General features: G+C 43.4%; 1 protein-coding gene across 2 annotated transcripts in view; it reads right to left on the bottom strand.

Annotated features, from left to right (window-relative positions):
• ADAM12 (ADAM metallopeptidase domain 12) overlaps positions 1 to 21,817 on the bottom strand; it is a 173,492-nt gene that overhangs the window by 54,135 nt on the left and 97,540 nt on the right. For both annotated transcript variants that reach the window (XM_048311955.1, XM_048311956.1), the window contains exons 5-9: positions 18,847 to 18,923; positions 8,126 to 8,309; positions 4,188 to 4,253; positions 3,285 to 3,356; positions 1,093 to 1,262 (exon numbers count right to left, since the gene is read on the bottom strand). In XM_048311955.1, coding sequence (XP_048167912.1) covers positions 1,093 to 1,262; positions 3,285 to 3,356; positions 4,188 to 4,253; positions 8,126 to 8,309; positions 18,847 to 18,923 — 569 coding nt within the window. The remainder of the gene's footprint in view (positions 1 to 1,092; positions 1,263 to 3,284; positions 3,357 to 4,187; positions 4,254 to 8,125; positions 8,310 to 18,846; positions 18,924 to 21,817) is intronic.

Raw genomic sequence — 21,817 nt, 5'->3', positions numbered from 1 at the left:
CCCCGTTTCAGCCCCTCACATTTGCAGGTCTAAAGCAATGGAAAGCCCAGATGGGCTGTGCTGACTCAGCTGAACTGAACCACAGTGTCCCAGCTCTGGGAACATCCACTGGATCTCTCCCGTTGGATCACCCTCCTTTGTTTTTACTGCTGCAACAGGACCCTTCTTCCCTTTCTTTGTTTCTGCTGACTGAAGTTGGGAACAGAAGTACAAGCATAAAAATAATGTCTCTAACTCCAAGAAGGGTTATTGTAATGCAAGGGGAAGTTTATGTGCTACTCGTGATGATCCACAGCCTAGAAAGTAATAATTTCAAACAAAGTGTTATTATGCATAGAGAGAAATCAAGTATCTCATGAGGGACAGTTTGGAAAGGCTCAATTTATTCTTACTCAGGTAATGTAGGAAGTAAATAACTCCTTTTAATTACTGAGACATCAGGTGTGTTCATCTGTTTAGTATAAAGAATAGTCGATTGATCAAAATAACACCTGATTCAAGAAAGAGGTGTTCCCCTTACCTTTTTTTGTAAGAGTGCTTTTACTTTCACAGAATCATAGGCTGGTTTGGGTTGACAGGGATCTTTACTCAGTTACTTCAATCCAAGAATAAACAGCAGGGTAAAATATGTGTTTATTGTTTAATTTTTGAATCACGAGTGCAAATGAATTGTCTAAATTAGACAGCATTTTAAAGCATACTGAGGTCTTTTCACTAAGAAATAGGCTTCACATTGGGGTCAGAGCAGGACTGCCTTTTCCAGTGACAATTTGGACTGAGACCAGTTTAAACTGGTTGCAAATTCATACCCTGAGTATGCAGCAGTTTATTACAACCTTCTGCTCTACACGGGCTGTACTCAGGACAGGCTTCGAGTACCAGGGCTGGGGAAGGAACTCGACTGAAGCATCTGCTGAAGGGCCCTGCAGAGTGGTTTTGTGTTTGATGTTCGCAGAGGGGAAAGACAAACCCTCAGGAGCACAGATGTTCCTCCCAACAGCCTAGCAGCTGGGGAAGGACTCAGTACAGCTATCCTGAAATCCCCCAAATCCCCAAAATCCCAGCAGGTATCAAACCCAGAGTCAAGTCTACCTGATCAGCTGTGCATTGTCGTGGGCTTTACGAGGTAGGAGTTTGAGCTTTCTCCAGTCCAGAAACTCGTGCAGGCTGGTGAAAGGGTCTTGGGAAATGGAGCACTTATCCATGTCATTCCACACCTCCACTCCGACCAGGGCCACTCGGATATTTAGTGGCCTGTAGAACTAAGAAGAGGAGAAAAGTAGGAAATATGCATCTAAAAAACATTTCAGACCACGTTGGATTAGAATATTTCAATAAAGGCATAATGACCCTTTCTTGTAGAGATTAAAACAATTTAGTCTTCAGGGCAAAACACCTGATAGGACTCAGACAAAATATTTCCAAGACTTCCAGCAAACAGTTCTGGCCCAACTCAATACCCATAAGGCATTCAAAGAGATCCAGGGATTTCCTGCTTCTCCGTGTCCTACCCAACCCTGCAACTCCCTCCCCATGGCCTTCAGTTCAGAATGGACTCTTGGCCATGGCAGGTGACTCTCCCAGGGCTGCCCCACCCTGGATTGCCCAGATCCAATTCCAGAGAGACAGGAACTGTGCTGTGCTATGGTTGTGGTTCATAATAATAGCTGAAAATGAGCCAGGGTCATCAAGTCTTGCTCAGAGCAGATAAAACCAAGTGATTTTATCAATTCCCCCACCACAAAAGCCATTTTGCTGCAAGACGGGAGCCAGAGCAACCTTAGCAGAGCCACAACAGCAATTCTAATGTGAGACTAATGTGAGGAAGGAGTCAAGGATTGATCAAGTCCAGATCTGCCTGACAGGCTGAGGAAAACATACAATAGATCTTTGTCTTGTTTCTATGCATTACAGTCATTTGCATAACACCAGCATTTGTTGAGTATAAATTAAGCATGAAACAAAAAATATATTACAATATGCAAAATTAATTTTGAGCAGGTAACATATAAACACCTGTCCTCTGGCAATAAGTCAGCAAGACAATTATGGATGAGGTAGAGGTGTCTTCAGCAGCTTGTTTTTAATCAGGAATGCTTCTCCTTGAAGTATTGCCCTTGAAGTACCTCTCGGTAAGTTCTCAGATAAATTAAGACCCTCTCAGTTATAATTTCACTACGAGACTCCTAATTTTTTCTGGCCATACAGCCCAGAAAAAATAAACTCTAATTTGTTCAAAATCCACTCTAGAGGACTCTTAGCCTTTATTGTTTACTGTCAAGAAATTATTTCAAGACCAAAAGAATCCAGTGTATGTCTCCCTCTATTATTGCTCTCACTCAGCCACCAACTTCTGCTTCCTTATTTTTAATTCTGCCATCTTCCTTGGATTATATGTCTTATTAACTGTGTTTTCACAGGCCTTTGCTGGCCTTGCAACTGCACCTTCCCTTGTTGCTGCAAATGACTTTGTTCTCCAAATTCCTCTTCAAAATAATCCTCTTTTTTTCTATAGGATGTTCCATAGGTGATTATTCCCCAGTGAATAAAATCCCAGGGCTAAGTTGTGCTTTTCCTTATGAATAGGCCTTTGCATTCTATATATAGCAGAGCAGAGCTCATGGCTTAGTGTATCAAAGCACAAGTGAAAGGTTTAAATTTGCTTCTCCTGTCTGGCGAGAAGCTTTGCTCTGGATACTCCTGATACTGGAGTATCAGGAAAGCTGCAGGGTTAACGCCATGAAAGGTGAGTGGATGAGGAGATGTGGCTATGATTTAATAGCAGAGGAAAGCGATTTCACAGCAACACCCTTCAGGAGGTGTAGTAAGGTTGGGAAAAGAGAAACAATCCTGTGGCAATCTGTTTATCCACTACTTTTCTTATCCCATACTGTTCCCCCGCTTTCCCTTGCCCCTTGGCCTGGCCACTCCCTTGGGCTCTCCCTGTGGGTTCCTGTACCCCAACTCGCCCATGTACCGCCCCTGTGATCTGACAAAACCCCCCGGTGCCTGGATCACCAGCTCTCTCTGCCTCTGGGGATGGCCAGGACAAGATGTAACATTAAAGATCTTTGGAAGCCCAGTGAGGGTCCCTTCTCTGCCTCCTTTGCTGTCACTGGGTTGTAGAGCTGATAGCTGGCTGGAGCAAAACGGCAGAGCTGCCCAAAATGGGCTACGGGAGGGCGAAATGGTCACAGGGCCCTAAGCAGCCCTGCTGAGCTCTCAGGGAAACCTACAGCTTGCTAAACCAAACCTAGCACTACAACACAATCCCATGTTCTTACCTTATCAACGTAGTTTGCGATTTCTATCAGCCTCTGCTTAATTTTTTCCACATCTTTGCCTTGTCTCTGAAACTTGGAATGTAAAGGATCAATGTACCAACAGCACAAATGTCAGTGTTTTCCCCCTCACAAGAGCCAGCACATCAGGGATGTTTGGGAATTAGGGTGCAGCCAAAAGCCACCAGCAGACTCCTGTTGGATTCACAGGACCATAGTCTGCCCCAAAAGAAACACAGCGGTGGGAGAGGATTTTGGTTCTCGTGAAAAGATTTTAAAATCTCCAAGTGTTACACAGCGGTCTTTTCAGGACTGATGTTTTGGGAAAAAGTTCTTCTCTTAGCAGGTCTTGCAAAGAGTGATTGCAATTCCCTGAATAGCAGTGTTCAAGGAGACCAAAAAAAAAAAAAAGAGCAGCAAAATAATTCAAGCCAAGATTCAGATCTTTGCCATTCAGCTCACTGGAACATTTTTACAGCCAGTTCTGGGTACTTTGAAGCTCCCTTCGCAAACCATCAGGAAGGCAGTCGTGCTCCACGGAATGTGATGGCAAAGCACTGCTTCAGGAGCACTGACAGCCCCACTGAGGGCAGAGTGAATGGCAGTGAGGACTTAACTTGCTCAAGGAATGAATATTTGCCTCTTCTTCCATACTGACAGACACCCCAGTTAGTTCAGAGTCAAACTCCTTAGGAAGTATTGCAAGAAATTTTGCAGTTGAGTATCAGTATTGTCCTCTCTTAATAACTCCTTCCCTTGCTCAGCCCTAACTAGGGAAGGTAATTTACCTCAGAAAATCACCAGATTATTGACTGAAGCACCTTATTTGCAGCACCATGGTAACTGAACTGGGCTGCCCCTTTCCTGCTCACGCTTCCCATAACTGTTTATTTTGCAGTTCCTTACCTCACGATTATCTGCCACAATAACAAGCTCCACATACTTCGTTGTCTTCAGAGTCTCCCTCTTGTACTGTCAAAAAAATCATAGAAGTCTTATTTTATTTTCAGCATTGATACAACAAAGTGCTTGCAAGAGGAAACACCCAGTGCCTCAGATTTCCTACATTTTACTACGATTTTACTACATACAAATTTGTAGTGTATTCCTCCTCCTCATGGAAGTCTTCCTTACTTACAAAGCCCCTCAGGATTTGATCACAGTAAGCAGGAGAGTGGTGCAAAATCTCTCTCAACCTTTCAGCTTTCTGCAGTTGAAGTGTTTGAGTTATCTTTCCTCACAGGAGAATATCCCCTCTAGCAGAAAGACCTTTGCTATTTCCAAGGCACACTTAAAGGGATGAGGTAACTTCTAACAAACGTTTCACAAAATAGACAAACTGGTTACTGAGAAAAATGAGAGATAAAAGGATATTGAGTGAAGCAGAGAAGAGGTCAAGCAGTCAACTGATAAATTATGTAGGAAGAAAAAACCCAAAAATGAAAAAAGTAGGACCAACTGTGGTGTCTGGGGAAGCAAATTAATACTTGAAAAATGGAAGGCACACATTTAATTTTGTATCTGCATACTCATACAAAATGCAGGTCTAAAAGTATCATAATGTTTAGCTGAAAAAACAAAATCACTGAAGAAAGTGAAATGACTTTCTAAGAGTACAAAACATATCACAGCTTCTTTGCTACCCTAAATTTAAGTGACCTATTAGTGCCTGTGAAAGTTCTGTGATTTACAGCAGCAGCATCTTTCCTATCATTCCTCCCTTGTGTCTGGAATAGGATATTTAGGGAAAAGAGGTCTCAGCAGAATATCTGATCTTCCTGCCAGAACTGAAAGGGCTTAAACAGATGTATGACCTACAACTGACCATGGTGTCTTGAGCTGCAGCAAAGCTCTTTAACCTAAAACATAACTAAAGCTTTCCAAGGAAAACTGTTCCAAGGCAAACTGAGTGATCCCCAGTGCTGGACATTGCCTTCCAGCCAAATTTCACAAAGTTTTCTTCACATTATCTAACTGTTCGTCTTCTTTATCTGCAGATTAATGATTTTGATGTTTTGCAACGATTAGAGAAGAGTGAATGATGCAATCTTTAGTATCTGACTTTCAAACTCATATTTAAAGTGTTGCAAACTCCAGTAACTTGAAAAGAGTTAAGTTTCATTTGGACAATATTTATGGATGGAGAGAGGACTAAAAGCTGCTGTTCATGAGCTAAACATCAAGGATGCAAACACTTGACAGGATTACACTTATTAGGGGCTCTAGCAAATGAGCTGAGTAGATACTTTTATAACTTCTGGTATTGGGGTGTGATGTCAGTCAGACATGAGTGAGGTGCCACAAAAAGCAAATGGCCATGTGGCTGCAGTTTGTGATGGATATGACCTCTCAGACACTAAAACTCTCACACCCTGAAATTTATCATGAGGTCCTAAAGAGATGTGTCTCCAAGGTGCCTCTCATCCTCCTCCAAGGGAAGAAAATACGATACAGGAAAATCTGAGTTCAAAGGTACAAGGAGAGCTCTGTTATGTCAGTCAGTTTAGAACATTTCCCTCTTACCCAGAGTAAAACTGTTTGGACTGGAGAGAGTGAGCTGGAGAGAAATTGGCTTGCAGGTATAAAAATCACATAAGCCTCTGGTGACTGACTTGCATAACAAATCTGTTCCTGAGATTTGCCCAAAGGCTATGTGCATTCCTAGGATACAATATTTATTGATGAAATACACCTAATTATGGCTTCTTTCAGCTTGCTTTCTGCAGCCAGCTGCATCAATGCACAACCCCTTTGCTGAGTTAATCCTTCAGAACTGAAATGAACACTCAATGACATAGCCACGAGAGGCGGGGGACAATGGGCTTTGTTCCACTGACCATTTTCTCTCTCCTCTGCTTCTTCCACACCTGTTCCTGCCACAAACCTGCTGTCCCAGCAGCTGTAGCCCTTCCTCAGACTTCCCTCCTTGGGAATTGGCACACCTTGGTTTGACATTGCAGAGGTGCAGCCTCTCTTTCTCCACGCTCTAAGAAGTCACCTGCTTGGTTGTGGCTACCAGCACCACCAAAATGGCTCTTTTTTTCTTTGTGGCTACAGAGAAAATTCCCTACTGCAGGGTCTGTCCCACACACCAGACATTCTGCAGGGTCCTGTCTCAATGGTGCTCAGCTGTAACACTCCTTGGTGCAATTTGAGGGTCCAGTGAGTCATGAAATGACCCAGTACTTACAGAGACCCCGCTCCAGCGGGGCACAGCCTGTTTGCAACGTCCTCTGCAGCTCCTGCCTTGCCCCACTGAAGCTCCTGTTTGGATTGGGAAGCTGAGTCTGCTGCTTGTCCCATCCTTTGTCTGTACTTACATCTAACCCAAAGGCCCTCTGTGATATATTGATCTCACATTTCAGCTCTGCTCAATAAGAATTTTGTGTAGGTGGTTGAGTGAAGAGTCAGGGGAAAAAACCAAACAAAAATCTTCCCCCAGACCTGTCAAGAAGCCAAATATTTTCATCATGCCCTGAACCTTAGGCCAGATTTCTGCTTAATTCTGTCACCCAGTGTGACTTGGAGCAGCTTTATGTCTCCCCACTTTGCAGGTCATCTTTATTCAGTGTGTCCAGTGACAGACTGCTTAGTGACAACACTGAAATATGAAAACTCACTCCACACATTACATTTGACAGCTTTCAAAATTCTTACATTAGAAGTCTAACCAACTTACTCATTAAATGTCTTGTACCTATCCATATGACGTGACTGCTGACAGGTTTTATAATTATGTCCACTGAACCACAGCAAAAATATTTTTCGGATATTTAAAGTGAAATCTGGGATGTAGTTGAAGGCACCAGCAAAATGAGAGAACCATAAGGTTGATAATAAAATGGCTCTGATTGTATCAGCTTGTTACCTGCACACATTTTATTTCTTTATTACATCGATTACTTCAGTGGAATTCAGTCAAAGTCACAAAGAACTTGGGGAAACCTTAAGAAGTTATTTTTCCAATATTTCCCACCCACACATACTTTTCGAAATACATTTAATTCTTAAAATGTTACATGCAAGGGCTAATGCTCTAGATGTAATATTTAATACTCCTAAAAATGTAAAATAAATTAATTCCATTGCACAAATTATACCTAGGGATGTCACTTAGGTTGCTTTCTGTAACAATGGATCTGGTGCAAAGCCTGAGTCATACATGTGAGTCCAAATCCCCATTTGTAACATTTAAGAAATGCTGATGGCAGATTTGTATTATTATATAATTCCTGAACAACTAACCCAGCCTTTTCTACAATCCTCATCCAATATACAGATGAATTTATTACAGCATTTCCTCTCCCTGGTTTTTAGTTCATTTAATTTCTGGTTTCTGTTAGCTAGGTGCGTCTCAAATGAAGCACATTTCTGCCAACATCACAGCAACTACAATAATACAGCTGTAAAATAATATGCTGAGAATTTGTTTTGTCTGCATAAGACTTTTCTACTACAATTTAAAGGTTCCAGACCTAGTATTAGCAAAATATCCCAGCTATCACATTCTCTTTCATCTTGGGAGGGCAAGAACTTTTCCAGACATCGCTCAGTATTCTTAGGGAGCCTTAAATTCTAGTTGTAACCATACAAGAACCAAACTATATGACCATAATACGAACCCATAAACTTTTCTGTGTTGAAAAGAAAGTGAAAAGCAAGTTAGGGAGAGTCGAGGAAAAGTAATAAAGCTTTAACAAATAATTTCAAGGCCGCACTTCAGCAGATGACACCAAGGGAAGTTGATGATGTGGGTTAATGTTTTGCTCAGTAGAGACTCTTGCGGTAGGCGCTAATATGGAAATGCTGCCAGCTAGACACATAAAAGCACATCAGCCACCTACCCTGCCAGCTAGAGAATGCTGGGACGTGTCACTGTCAGCAGCCCTCATGGCAGGGATGCCCAGCTGGTGGCCACAAGACCCTGGGGCTATTTTCAGATTCTCCGCTCGGTAGATCTTGTGTTCACTGGTAGCACCTTCCAATGGCTCCAGAACGTAGCTGTTGTTTTCAAACACAATAATTCCCCTGGGACAGAGGAGAGCAGAATGAGACTCATGGTTTTCAGGAGCTTGTCTACACCGAAGTTGCACCACGTTTAATAAGGATGGAGTCTGAGAAAGCAAAGCACTGATTTACAATGTCACGGGCGAGCGGAGCAGGAAACATCAAAGCTGTACATTTGTCATTGCAGCACACGCGATACTTTAAAAGAAGCAATGGCTCACAGAAATTTGTCTCTTCTGAAGTGCTGCACTGCAGAACAAAATGATATTTGTGTTTTATTTGCTTTCCATTCTCCCAGTGATGCACTGCCGACGCCGACGGAGCCGCGGCGCACGGCTTCCGAGGAGCCGCGGCAAATGGGAACAAACAAGAGCCTGGAGAAACGCTTTGGGAAGCAAAGGTACAGTGGGAAAGCATTCATTGCAGTCTGCAGTGTGCATTACAGCTGTTAAACCGAACCCTGATGGGAGCCTGGGCTCTGCCAGATCAAAGAGGCCTCGCAGTGTCAGGATGGATTATTAAATATTGCACAGTGGGCAGCAGAGTGAAGCTCAGAAACGGGAACAGTTGATTCCTGTTTCGCTCATTTTGCTGCCCAAAATAATAATTTTGACAGCAATACCACCTGCTCCCTGAGGAACTCACAGATTTTCCAGTGAAAGCCCTCTTGCTGAATTCTTTAAGCTATGGCCTGCAAGAGGAAAGAGGGTCCTTGTGCTGGGTCCTGCCCAGTTGTCCTGAGATGCCACAGCAAAAGAAAGGTGACAAAAGGTTGAATATCTGGGGGTGGCCAGCCTGGAGAAGAGAAGGCTCCAGGGGGACCTCAGAGCCCCTTCCAGGGCCTAAAGGGGCTCCAGGAGAGCTGGAGAGGGACTTGAGACAAGGGATGGAGTGACTTTATTTTCTTAGTGTGTCTTTTTGGTGTTTTAGAAGTGTCTGTCCTTTTTATTCCTGTCTGTGCTGCAGCAAAGGTAAGATGCTACAACCACTATGAGGCCGATACACGTTGCTGTACAATTTTCCTGCAGAAAGTTAAAAAAAGAAGGATAAAATAGGAGAAAGAGGAAGGGCCCAAAAGCAGGTTAATGACACCATGAAGCCTGATTTAAAAATAAAATTATGGTTATTAGGACAAAGCTGCCTTAGCTATTCTATTATTAGGAAGATACGATGAAGAAACTCAAAGTCATTGGTCTGCTAACAAATTAAGTGAAGCATTAATTCCAAGCTGGCTGCACAATTTTGCTACAGAGCACCGTTAACACCAGCTCAGCCAAGCCCATAGACACTTTACTGGTGACTGGAACAGCTAAAAGTCCGAGAAAAAAAGCAGCCTGGAAAGCCATGATACCAAAATCTGTACAACAGCAGTCACAGGAGCCTGTTTTACTGACCCGAACCAAGGCTCAGGGTCTGATAATTCATCTGCAGCTTCTCAGTCCCCTTGGCAGAGCAGGTAAGACACATTCACCCATCACACGGCGTGCTGGGAGTGATGGATCACGGCTGGAAAAGCTGGACTGATTTATCCCAGCAACCCTGCAGCTCCAGCCAGGATCCCAACAACCCTCCTGACATACGAGACACCTCCGGGCAGGTCACCCCGTGATTTGAGTAACCTCACACCCCACAGCTCTCAATTATTGTCAGAGCTGCCTTACTCCTTGGAGGATTTAGGAAACTAGGACAACATATTCCCTTTAGTCCAAAAACCAGCAGCTCTGTAATCAGCACAATCAAATAAGGATTGTTGTCTTTGCCTTGTGCAATTAATCATTTAATTTTGGAGGCAGGAGTCCATTAGTCACTGTTTGAAATGGGCCAGCCTGAGCAGCTCCCTGTGTTGACAACTCAAAAGCAATGGCAAAGCATGAAGAGGTTTATTTTTAACGCTAGATTTGCCCTTCTTAGAACATTCACTTTCAAAATTAGAGGCTTAAATAATTTTCTTTAATTACTTACACTAGAAAGTAATTAAACACTTAGTTGTATCCTGAGTAGCGTTCTCTCCTTTTTTTTTTTTAATATTTTAAAGTGAGCATCATGTTTGCAGAAGTTCATATCCAAAATGTGCTGCATCAATGCCACGTTTCCAATGTATCCCTCCCTGATGTACCCAAAATCTGTCTAAAAGAACTAAATGACCATTTCTTTCGAAAGAACTAAATAACCACTTCTTTACCCCTCATTTCGTTTACCTGCTGAGGGCATGGACAAATGATCAGATGCCAGAGTGATTAATTTGGGTTTTTCCTGAGCATACCAGTCTGATTCCCATGCCAAGGGACAGCATGGGCCTTTAAGGACGGTTCCACCTTTGCCTATGGAGCAATCCCAGGACAAGGAAAATCTGCAGATTCAGCATAAAGGGAAACAGACTTTTCATTTAAGGCACAATTATCCCTTGAGTGCTGCCTACAGGATACCAGCACTTGGCTTGTGACCATCAGTAATAAGATAATGAATATCAAATATGAATTTTCTTGGCCAGCTCTCTGTTTTTGACTAATTTTCCTTTCCTACAATTGCATGTTTTCCCCATCGTGCATTGCCAAGCACAGCACCTTAAAAATGTAATGAGCCAAGAGTTATGGTTCCTTTCTTTTTCTTTGGTGTGAACAGTACCCGCCAGTTATTCAGGACTGAGAATTTGAGGCAAATAAAATAAATCCATAGCTACTGTTTCCTTCCACTCTCCTCAGGTGTTTCCAAGGAGCCTCTGTTACTCCTCCACCATTTCTGTGTCTCCCTGTGGATCATGGTTCTCCCACACTCCTGAGTCAGCCCATGTTCCCAGAAACTTTTGAATTTTTCAGGAGCCATTAATGTTGAACAATATAGTGTTTTCCAGTGTGGCAAATAATATATTAATATGGCAAACAGTATATCAAACTACAGATCCCCAATCAAAAATTATACAAAGAACCCCAAAGAGATTTCAGCAAGTTGTTAAGACCAACTTCTACTGCAATCTGTGGGATTTCTATCAGACAAAAGACTACCAGAATTCCCAGGATCATAAATATTTGAGGGGAAGAAAAGCAATAAGTATTCAAATTTTGGTGTCAGGTGTCTAATTCACGGCCATCTGTGTTTTCCTCTGTCCCAAACCCTACAGATGCTGGGAAGTCAGAAAGATTTGCAAATGAGGCAGGCAGGAAAGCCAAGAGACAATCCCAGCCCTACCTGAAACAACCCCTCTGTCTTCTCCATCACTGGTAGCAGAGAGGGAGGAAAAATATCCATCCCACAGAGCACATCCAGACATCAACTCCCAGGCTTAAGGCCAACTGGAACCAGCTCCAGTGTGGTCCTGAGCCTGAGTTAAACTTGACTCCATCTCTGCACAGGGTTTGGTCCCTGCTCCTGGTCTGGGGGTCAGCACTGAACAAAGCACATCCACATCCCTGCTGATCCGCCCTGCACATGGAAAACCCGCTGGTGTTTGCCTCCTGTCCTCCCTTCTGAGCCATGTGGACACGTGGGGAATGTCTGTATGAGACAGGAGAACTCTCCCCATCTCAAACAAAAAGAAATTAAAACATAACTCAGATAATTAATGTTTCATTAATCGCTGTTTCACTTGCCAGGAATCTCTCAATCAGGGAAACTCAATTTAATGGAATAATTCCACTTTTTAAACTGTCTATAAAATCAAATATAATTTCTTTTTTGTTCCCTCTTAAAAAGGAAAACCAAAACAAAACCTAAAGCGAGGCCAGTCGTATTTCATAAATCAACAGGCTTTAGGAAATCTCAAAATATAAATGGGATTTTTCTTTTCCAACTTGTCAGCAGAAGCAAAGGTCCTGCCAACATAAACCATCAACACATACTTGTCTGAGAAATTGTGATGCTGAAGCAAAACTTGGCTAGGACAGCACTATATGAAACTATTATATATTATTCTGCTGCACTATACAGGGGAAATTAAGTAAATTGATAAACCTGAGATCCACAAGTGCAATTAAACATTTGGTTTTAATGAAGCTCACAGTTATACTCATTCTAAACAACAATAATAAAAAGCTCTATTACCACTGGCAGAGGAATGGAGATGTCCTGAATTTGTGAGAAATTAATTAGAGGGCAATCATGCTCACACACTGGATACTCACTTAAAGCCTGTCCCTGCCCACAGACATTGCAGTGCTCCTGTGCCACCTAAAAAACTCCAGGTCCTTAATTCCACAGCTAATGTTACAGCTTCAGAAGGAAAGGGACTGATCCCACAGCTGTTCCATGGATTTCAAGGAGTTTTAGGTGAAAAGGTACCAGAATTGGAGCCTCATGACCCTGGAGTGCAGGGCTGCTCAACAGGCACCGTCTCAGGGGGTGATCTGTGCACTGAGAGGGTATTTTTATTTATTTTTCTTATACATTCTACATTCCCAGGACTCTGAATAACAAATTCCCAGGCAAGTAAGCAGGCAAACAAACAAAAGAGGAAGAAAAATGAAGTGGTGACTGAGGACTTCACTTTCAGCCTGTTCTAATAAGTTGCAGATGGATACTATGGGGATAAATGAGCAGGATGATCTATTGACTGTTTTTCTAATAGAGCTGATATTTAGATATTTTTCAAATGGTTTGGTCATTCTTTAACTTTAAAGGACTAGGAAATACAGAGAATGGGAGTCTGGAGGCAAAAGTGCTCCTGTCTCCACCAATGCCCCTGGTCACCTCTTTCTGCAACAATTCCTCACCTCTAAAACGGAGTAAATTTTAGTATCCACAGAAAAAAATTATCTATTGATGAAGAGCACAACACAAGAGCCAACCAATCCCATTATCCTACTGCACTGCACAGCAGGATTCCATTAAAATAACAAATCTGACCCAAATCTACCAAGGGCAGCATCTCAAAGGGCGGTGAGAGCAGTAGCACCACTGGTTTTACATCTTGCAGGAGTGGTGGAGGTGTTCTCACACAGACACATCATTACTCACAGGGCTTTTACTCCAGCCAGTTCCTTTCACAAACCTGAAAATATAATCTCTGGAATGGAATTATGGCCAGAGACTCATGCAGCATGCACTTCATCCTTTCTCAGTGCAAGACAGATCTGTCCAGAGTGGATGCAGATTGGGCCCCAACCTTGATTCCCGGAATTCAAGCAAGGAGTTGCTTGAATGGGAAGAGAAAATGCAATTTCATGTCCAGCATTTGGGCTGCAAGGAACGGTAATTGTGTTGTCAGAGGAAGTGTCACATGAGGAAAGGAGAAGGAGGAGAAAGAAGGGGCATTGGCATCTGTGCCAATTTAGTGAGCACACTTTATAGCACCCTGCAGCCAACAGACAGGAAAAGAACATTCAAACTTGCACATCCCACTAAGTGCCAGAAGCAGTGGATGGAGAAGCAGCAGGCTCAGACAGCTGGGTAGGGATCATCCCTCATCCTTGCCCTGGCAGCGATCCCGGGGCACTGGGGACCCCGTGCACACTGTGGTCAAAGGCTGGACATTGTGTTCATCTCAGATCACAGAGGTGACCCCGATCCAGGAGCTGCTCCCCCTGGAACAGGCTATGAAGCTGTTCATAGCTACAGAAGCTATGAAACCCCAGAAAGTGAATGGTTTTTAATGTTGAGCTCAAAATCCTCCAGGAGTTTTCCGGTCAGATAAATTACAAACCATGCAGGATGTTTATATGAACTAAAAGCTCTTCAGAAAGTATGGAGGAAAAGCTCACATCCAAACCAGTGCTTTTCTCAACAGGGATTTTCTCCTAACTTAACTTTTGGATGAAATCTCTCCTTCTGTGGGGAAATGATGCTTGAGAAGTCGTGAGGAATTTACATTTCTTTTTCTCACTGGTTTCCTACTTCCATTCCTTTTAAAAATAGTTGATGTCTGGAGTGTCACATTTAAATCCCCTCTTCAGCTGACTGTGTCTGCACTGCAGTGAGTTCAGCCAGAGCATTTGAAAAATGGTATTGGCAGCCTCAGGTACCATAACTCTGTAATCCCAGTAAAAATGAGCATCTATTCCATTCTGGGGCCTTCTCCCCATCCCTGTCGCTGTGGACACAGCATCTTTCAGCTGCTGACGAGGCTGGACAATGACTGAACACTTTCCGTATGTGTGACTGGGTTTATTATCTAACAATTCAGTAAAATACCTTAGGATATTCAAGTGCATTTTGGTGTTTCCTGGGAGATTTATATCCCTAGGCTCCTGAGGAATTTTTGGGAGCACCTCTCAAGCTCTCCCCATCTAAGAGGTCACTGCAGATGCCTTTGTAGCATCACATTCCCATGCCAGAGTCCTCTGCCAAGGGAGGTTTGCGCCCTTCTCCAGGCTGCAGCTCTGGGTGGATTCAGCACTCACAGGGAAAGCAATCAGGGAAAAAATCATTCGAGTCTAAACAAATTTAGCACAGAAGATGTGAGCAGTGGCCGCAGGCCAAAATTATTTGCTAAAAACTTGAAGAGCCTCCAAGCTAGATAAACAGAAGGGTATTTCCTGAGGACAGGAAGGAAACAGCTCGACTTTGTCGTACCTTCACCTTCCCACAAGCTCTGACAGTCTAACTGGCTTTCTGATCCAGATGGACACACAGAAACCCTGATTAGCCATTGTTCCCTTCTCGTGCATTCAGCATTTCCTGACCCCTCTCTGCCATTCAGCTCTTCCTTCTCTGAGGAGCCAGCAGGATGCAGATTATGGCGTGATTGTGATCTCCTCTAACCTGCATTTTAGGCAGCTCTCAGCATCAATCCCACGATTTCTGCCACTGTGCTCCTACATGAGGCGAGGAGCTCGAATGTTACGTGTGTGAAGATGTAACAGAGCTGGAAAATGTGTGTTTGAGAGAGCTGTGCTTCCTCCTCTCTCCTCTTTATCTCTTACCCCTCTATCTGCCTGATTAACTTAAACCAGAAAAACCTTAGCTTTCAGATTTCACACAATTCTTCCTTGTCACGGGGCAATCGTGTCGTGTTCAGGAGCTAATAACACATCTCAAATGCTCAGCCATGTGGAGGGAAGATGTTGATGGTTGGGGGAGGTCAGAGCAAGGTTCCTCCAGCTCAGCACCCCATCTCTTGCCTTGGCCAACAGCAGGAACTCAGGGGTGAGAGGTAAGAACATAACAAGCACCCCCAGCTGGCACTCCCAGCTCTGAGAGCAGCAGTGTCAGGGACATCTCCGGGTTTGACAGACCTGGAGAGGCTCCCTGAGCTCCCCTTCCCAAACTGTCACGTCTTTTCAGAATCTATTGATACTTTTTACACTGACACCCGCCCATGACAGCTCCAGCGCTTCGTTACGTGAATAAAAAGTACTTTCCTTTGCTCTAAAGTTCCATTTGATGTCTCCTAATTTTGAGGTTATGAAGGATATTCAGTAATTGTCCCCTCTCCAGCATGACACTCAACCTTGTTTCATCATGCTCCTTTTCTCTGTCATCTCCTTTCAAAAGTGACAAATCCTAGTCTATTTTCTCTCCTCGGATAAAAGCTGCTCCATACATTTGATCACAATTTTTGACCTTCTCTGTACCTTTTCTGGATATAATCTCTCTTCTGAGATGGAACTGGGGAGGGGAAAACAAGAACTGCATGCAGAACTCAAGACGTGAGGGCTCTGTGGATTTATGAAGCGGTAATGAGGCTTCTTGTTTCATCCTCTATTTCTATCTCAGTAATTCCTATGATCCCTTTTGCTTCTTTGACTGCTGCTGAGCACTCAGGCTTCAGAGCACACTGAAATGTGGAACTTACTCTTTATGAGGAGTTTCATGTCTTTTAATGAACTCTGCTGATCTGGGGGAAAAAGCACAGCCCCTACCTATCCACACCTGGAACAATGCCCAAGGTGCCTGTCTGGTGGGAGTGGGAGGATATTGGTTCTCCAGGATTTCAGAGGGCTGACAGCGTGCACTTCCTTTCATTAGGTGTTTTTCAGACACTTAAAGCTCAGCTCCACGCAGCAGCTGTGTGAGGTAGGTAAGTAAGAATCATTAAATGGATTTCACAGATGGAGAAAGTGAGACAGAGAGATTTGTCCAATTCACTTAGGAACTGTCATGGAGCCAGGAACAGACCCTGAAAACGAGACCAGGCTTCCCTTCCAACAGCTGCTGCAAGTGAAAGGGCTGCTCCAGGGACTGTCCCCACCTGGGGCCACATGGCCTCACAGTGCCTTGTGTCTACTCCCACAGCTTGGAGTCTTTATCATGACATGGAGAAGAAAGAGCCCTTGCTCCAGTGAGTTGGTGACAAGTACATTATTCTATCCTATCCTACCCTACCCCATCTTTTCCATAACTATTCTTTCAAGCTAGCAAAGCTGCCAGCAAAGAAAACCATGAAATTCTTTTGGACTGCCCTTCTTTCGGAGCCACCTGGTCTAGTGGAAGGTGTCCCTGCCCATGGCAGGGGGTGGAACAGGATGAACTTTCAGCTCCCTTCCAACCCAAACCATTCTGTAATTCTGTGATTCTGTACAGGCAATATCTGGGAGTTATTGCTGCCTGGGAGTTGTTGCTGTTGGTTATTGGGCTGTGAAACAGGTTTGGTGGAGTGAATCAACAGGCACAGGACCCTTTTCACAAACTGTTCTCGCTCATGGACACTCTTGTTTACCAACCTCAGCAGTGAAGCAGGCACAGATACTGTGATTTATCCTCAGCTGATCTCCTACTACAACAAAACATGCACTGCAAAGGAAATTTCCGAAATTTTGTACTGCAAAAGGTGCTGCTCTGTTTTTCCTGTGGAGAAGGAGGCTAATCCTGCCAGCTTGCACTCTGGGGACTTGTCTGCAACAGTGTCAGAAAAATGTCACTGCCAGCATCTGCTGTCTTGACATATCTGAGCTACCTAAAACTGAGAAACAACTCTGGGAGCTCCACAGTTGTAAAGCGAGCACTCTGGAGAAGAAAGAAAAGACTTCTAATGTGGAGAAGGGTATTTTCTCTTGAGACTGATTAATTTCCAGGTAGTCTGGAACAAAGACATCAATGCAGACCCTGTCCCACGAGGTACAAATTTTCCCTGTAGCCCTTGCAGAACTGTGATCCCTTTAACTAAAATACTGAGAGCTCTGCATTAGGTTTTTACAAACAGTTTTAAATTCTGGATATATTTTACAGCGAGAATGACAGATGAATGCTGACTGTTCATGCAAGGGGTTCATTAAACTTTTGGAAGATGCTGGATCCATAGTGGAGCACCCATAAAGCCCCTGTCTGTGTGGGAATGAGCCAAAGGAATCCCATCCACTACAGCAAATGGGTCCCAGAGGGAGGGATCAAACTGTTTGCACTCTCTGCTGCTCTGTCCCAGAGCTCCCTTACAAAAGCCTTGACAATGCCACTATCACACAAAATGCAAAACCAAGGGGAAAAGATTCCAGCCACTCCTACTGTTTGTGGATAAATTAAACTCAGAAAAGGCTGAGACAGCTGGAAATCTGACAGGAAAACTGGGTTTTCCAGGGAGAACGCTAGAGCCAATTTACAGTTAATTACTGTGATTTGGAACAGCTCTGTGAGTAAATACCAGTCTCTGATTGTCCAAGTAAGGAAGATAATTGTTTCCTGAACTGTGTCCATTGTGTATTGAAAATGTTGTCAGACCACTCCTTTGTCAAACTCGGAGAAGGTTTGGTTTTCAGCGATGGGAATCTGCTACTCTGCTGTTAACAAGCAGCTAAAATCCAAAAGCTGAGCATCTTACCTGCCATAAACACAGTTAATTGAGCTCCACAACTGTGCATACTCTATATACCATAGAATCTTTGATTCTCTGATTTATGAAGCCACCTCTCCTAATGATGAAGCTGCTGGACAATGAGTGATTCCACAGCTGGCAAAGCAGTCCTGACAGCACTGGTGAAACGGTTTTGAGGACAAAGAGGCCTGGAAAGCCACTGGACACTGCCAGTATGAAAATGAGCCTAGCACTGCAGTGCTGCAATGGGCACAGAGAGGGATGGGCAGCAGGAGAGAAGGGATGGCTCTTGGAAAATCCCCCAAATTGTGTTATCTATCCTTTGCTTTTTCTCTTCAGAGGAACTAGAGGGGAATTAATTTGTAGAGATTCATCTAACATTTGAAAAAAGATAGAATCATAGAATCGTTTATGTTGGAGAAGCCCTCTAAGATGACTGAGTCCAACCATTCCCCAGCACTGCCAAGGCCACCACTGCCCCATGTCCCCAGCTGCCACATCCACATGGATTTTAAATCCCTCCAGGGATGGGGACTCCACCACTGCCCTGGGCAGCTGTGCCAGGGCTGGACAAACTTTTCCACGAAGAAATTTCCCCAATATCCAACCTAAACCTCCCCTGGCCCAGCCTGAGGCCGTTCCCTCTCTCCTGTCCCTGTTCCCTGGGAGCAGAGCCCGACCCCCCCGGCTGCCCCCTCCTGTCAGGGACTTGTGCAGAGCCACAAGGTCCCCCCTGAGCCTCCTTTGCTCCAGCCTGAGCCCCTTTCCCAGCTCCCTCAGCCGCTCCTGGGGCTCCAGACCCTTCCCCAATATTGATTCATTCATTAAAAGTCAAACCAAACACCCAGGAGCTCGAATCTCACTGAAATCTTGGCTCACCTGAGTCCCGAGCAGGTGCTGAGGCTGACGGAGGACTCGGGGTACCCCTGCACGTGGCCATGGTAATAGCAGTGACCCTGTGGCAGGAAGAAAAAACATTTCAATGGTCACAAATGCTCTTTGCTCCTGGTTTTCCAGCCCTTTTATTTCAAGGTGATTATCAGATTCAGGCTACAGCATTCAGAATCACACTGACAGCACCTTTCCTGTCCCACCAAGTATTCACTGGGCTTAACAGGCCAAAGAGTTCCTAAATGGAAACCTTGGGTGCTCCTTAAACCCCAAAAGGTTATAGGAGCTTTTTTTGTTTTGTGTTCTCATTTTTTAAAGGATCAATAATGTTAAATTTGTATGACTGCACCCCTTTTTCTCTTTTATTTAAAGCTACAATATGGAATATTTTATAAAATTAATCAGATGAACAAATCAGCTGCCACACTTTACTGCTGTCTAGAGAGACCCCTATTTTTATTTAAGGGCATTTAGACCTATATCTAAAACTAGATCTAAATAGATCTATATCTAGATCTATTTAGAGTTAGACCCATCCCTATAGGAGGTAGGTATGCAAAAAGAGAAATGTAACAAAGCCAATCCCAACCCTATAACTTGAAAAAAAAAAAATCACAGAGCAAATGAAGGGGAAGGAAAACAGGTTGCAAAGGAAACCTTTTATTGAAATACCCAACCAAGTAGCTGCATGTTATTAAAAACAACCAAGAATAAAGGGGGTCTTCTATTTTGAGAGACAATAGTCCAATTTCATTTTGTGGCTAGGTTACTATATTTCTTTAATAATCCAGTGCTTGCAAAAGGCACCCACAACAGAGGGTTTCTAAGCACATCCACATATCTGTCTGGAATCAAGGCTAATTTTATTGTTGACTAAAGGTTATATTGCATTCCCAATTATGTGACTGGCTGGAAAGCAAGGATTGTGTCACGCCCAGCATTTCTTTTCTCGTGCTCCTTTGAATGCCAACCTGGAAACTGAAAACTCTGCTGTGAAAGGTTCCTGTCTGATTAAGGGAAGTTATCAGTGGTGCTGTAACCTGACAGTCATCTCCCTGTGCCTTTTAATGCTTCGTTCATTATTGCATTAATTAACCTTTCCAGTCTGGGGCATGGTTTCCACTCACAAAGCCTCACAGAGCAGACTTTGAAAGACCACCTCGATTTTGGTGAAGAAAACAACAGTCATGGAAATGCTGGGCAGGATGGAATGATTCAGACAGGAATCTTCTGCAACTGAGTTTATGCCAGGAGAAATGTTTGTTTGATTTCCAGCACGAGCAAGCGAACACAGAACAGCCAGCTCCGACTTTCTAAACACAAATCTCAGTGGCTTTTCTCAGTGGAAGAATCGACAGAAACAGGGTGAGAGTGTTTTACTCTCGGGTATTTTTATCATCAATCCTCATAAACACGTTAGCAAAGACAAAGCCACCAGAGAAGGGAGGGAGTCATAGATTGAATTTTTTTGGGGGTGATCACTTCAGTCACAATTGCTGTGGATGTCAAAGCTTTCGGTGTGGGTGCACTACTTCACTTTATTTTAGTGTTAGCAGTTACATGCATCCAGTTGATAGAAGAAAAATCAATGCCCCCTCCACTCAAGCACTGAGACCCTTATATGCTAAAATCAAAAATAAATAAGGTTTATTCTCATTGCTTAAAGCAAGCATGAGGCAGAGGTGACGTTCCAAGCTCCTGAGAAAGAAATCTTTGGGTTTGAGCATCACCAGAGCTGAGTACAGGCCCAGTGAAGGGGGGAGGGGAGCCAATATCTCACCCCACGCAGCTGCTGCTGTGGTCCAGCTGTCTTTATCTAAGAGTGAATTATGGCAAAGGGCCTGATTTCTTTCCCTCTTCACATACAACTTGTCATTTTATTAACTCTGAGCTCCTGGTTGTGGCCCATTTCACAATTTCTCTGAGATCCAGCTACGTGATGCCAAAGTTCAGTATCGAAAATGTAAACTTATCAGAGCATGGCCTGCAAGGGGACTGGTAGAAAATTGATTTCTAGCTCAGTAACTCCACTGAATTACAGGATTTTTTCTCTGCTATCAAATCTTTTTATTCCTGCAAACTAGTATATAAAATGGATGACCCCTTAAAAGCAAATAATTACCAAGGCTGATCCATCATACTTAAAACAGTACTCTACTCTTACTTGAGATCATTTAATAAATAGCAGCTTTTGACAATTTTTCGGGTGCTATAAATTGAAAAATAACCCAGGCACTGACTCGTGTGCTAGAGAACTGCCCAAATGACAGCTCCACAAACCTGCCTTGCTTTGACCTCCAAGCAGAATTTGACTAAGCAACTTTTCAGTGGAAAATCAGATTTGGTTTCAACTCCAGACTGTATTGATGCCCTCAGTGAAGAAGAGATATAAAAATAAAATCGGAGACTTATCTTTTCTCAACGATATTGCAGCATTTAATGAAAAATGAATTCACTGCTCTCTCTCTTTTAGGCAGCAGAATGCACTGTCATTATTAATCACAACTTACTTTGCCATTATGCAAACAGACATTGTTTTTTAGCAAGGAAAACCTGTCATTAGCTGTACACATAGTCCTGTTAGCTCAGGTAAATCTCTAAAAGACTCATGTGCTTCATTTATTTCCTTTTACCCTTCAGGAGTCTCTGCAGCCTTCCTGCTTCTAAAACAAATGACTATTTTCTCCCGAGCTGATTTTGAAGGAGATATGAGGACCCAGCAAAATGAAAGCGCTGAAAGCTTCCAAAATGATTGCTTCACTTGGGGTGTCTGGAGCTATAATGAAGATGCTTTTTCAGAAGATGTTATGCAGGGAAACAATTCCTTCCCCTGATCCCAGCAAAGCCCATTATGGATGGAAACACAAAACACGATGCCTCTGCTGACAGTGTCAGTAAGTAAATACCATAACATAACAAATACTTTATGGGACTTAGGCAGATAAAAGATAAGCTTTGT

Source organism: Corvus hawaiiensis, chromosome 8 (genome assembly GCF_020740725.1).
Source record: "Corvus hawaiiensis isolate bCorHaw1 chromosome 8, bCorHaw1.pri.cur, whole genome shotgun sequence".
In the NCBI taxonomy this organism is placed as follows: domain Eukaryota; kingdom Metazoa; phylum Chordata; class Aves; order Passeriformes; family Corvidae; genus Corvus; species Corvus hawaiiensis.
Note: the sequence above shows the minus strand (reverse complement) of the source record. Positions and strands in the feature narration are given on the sequence as shown.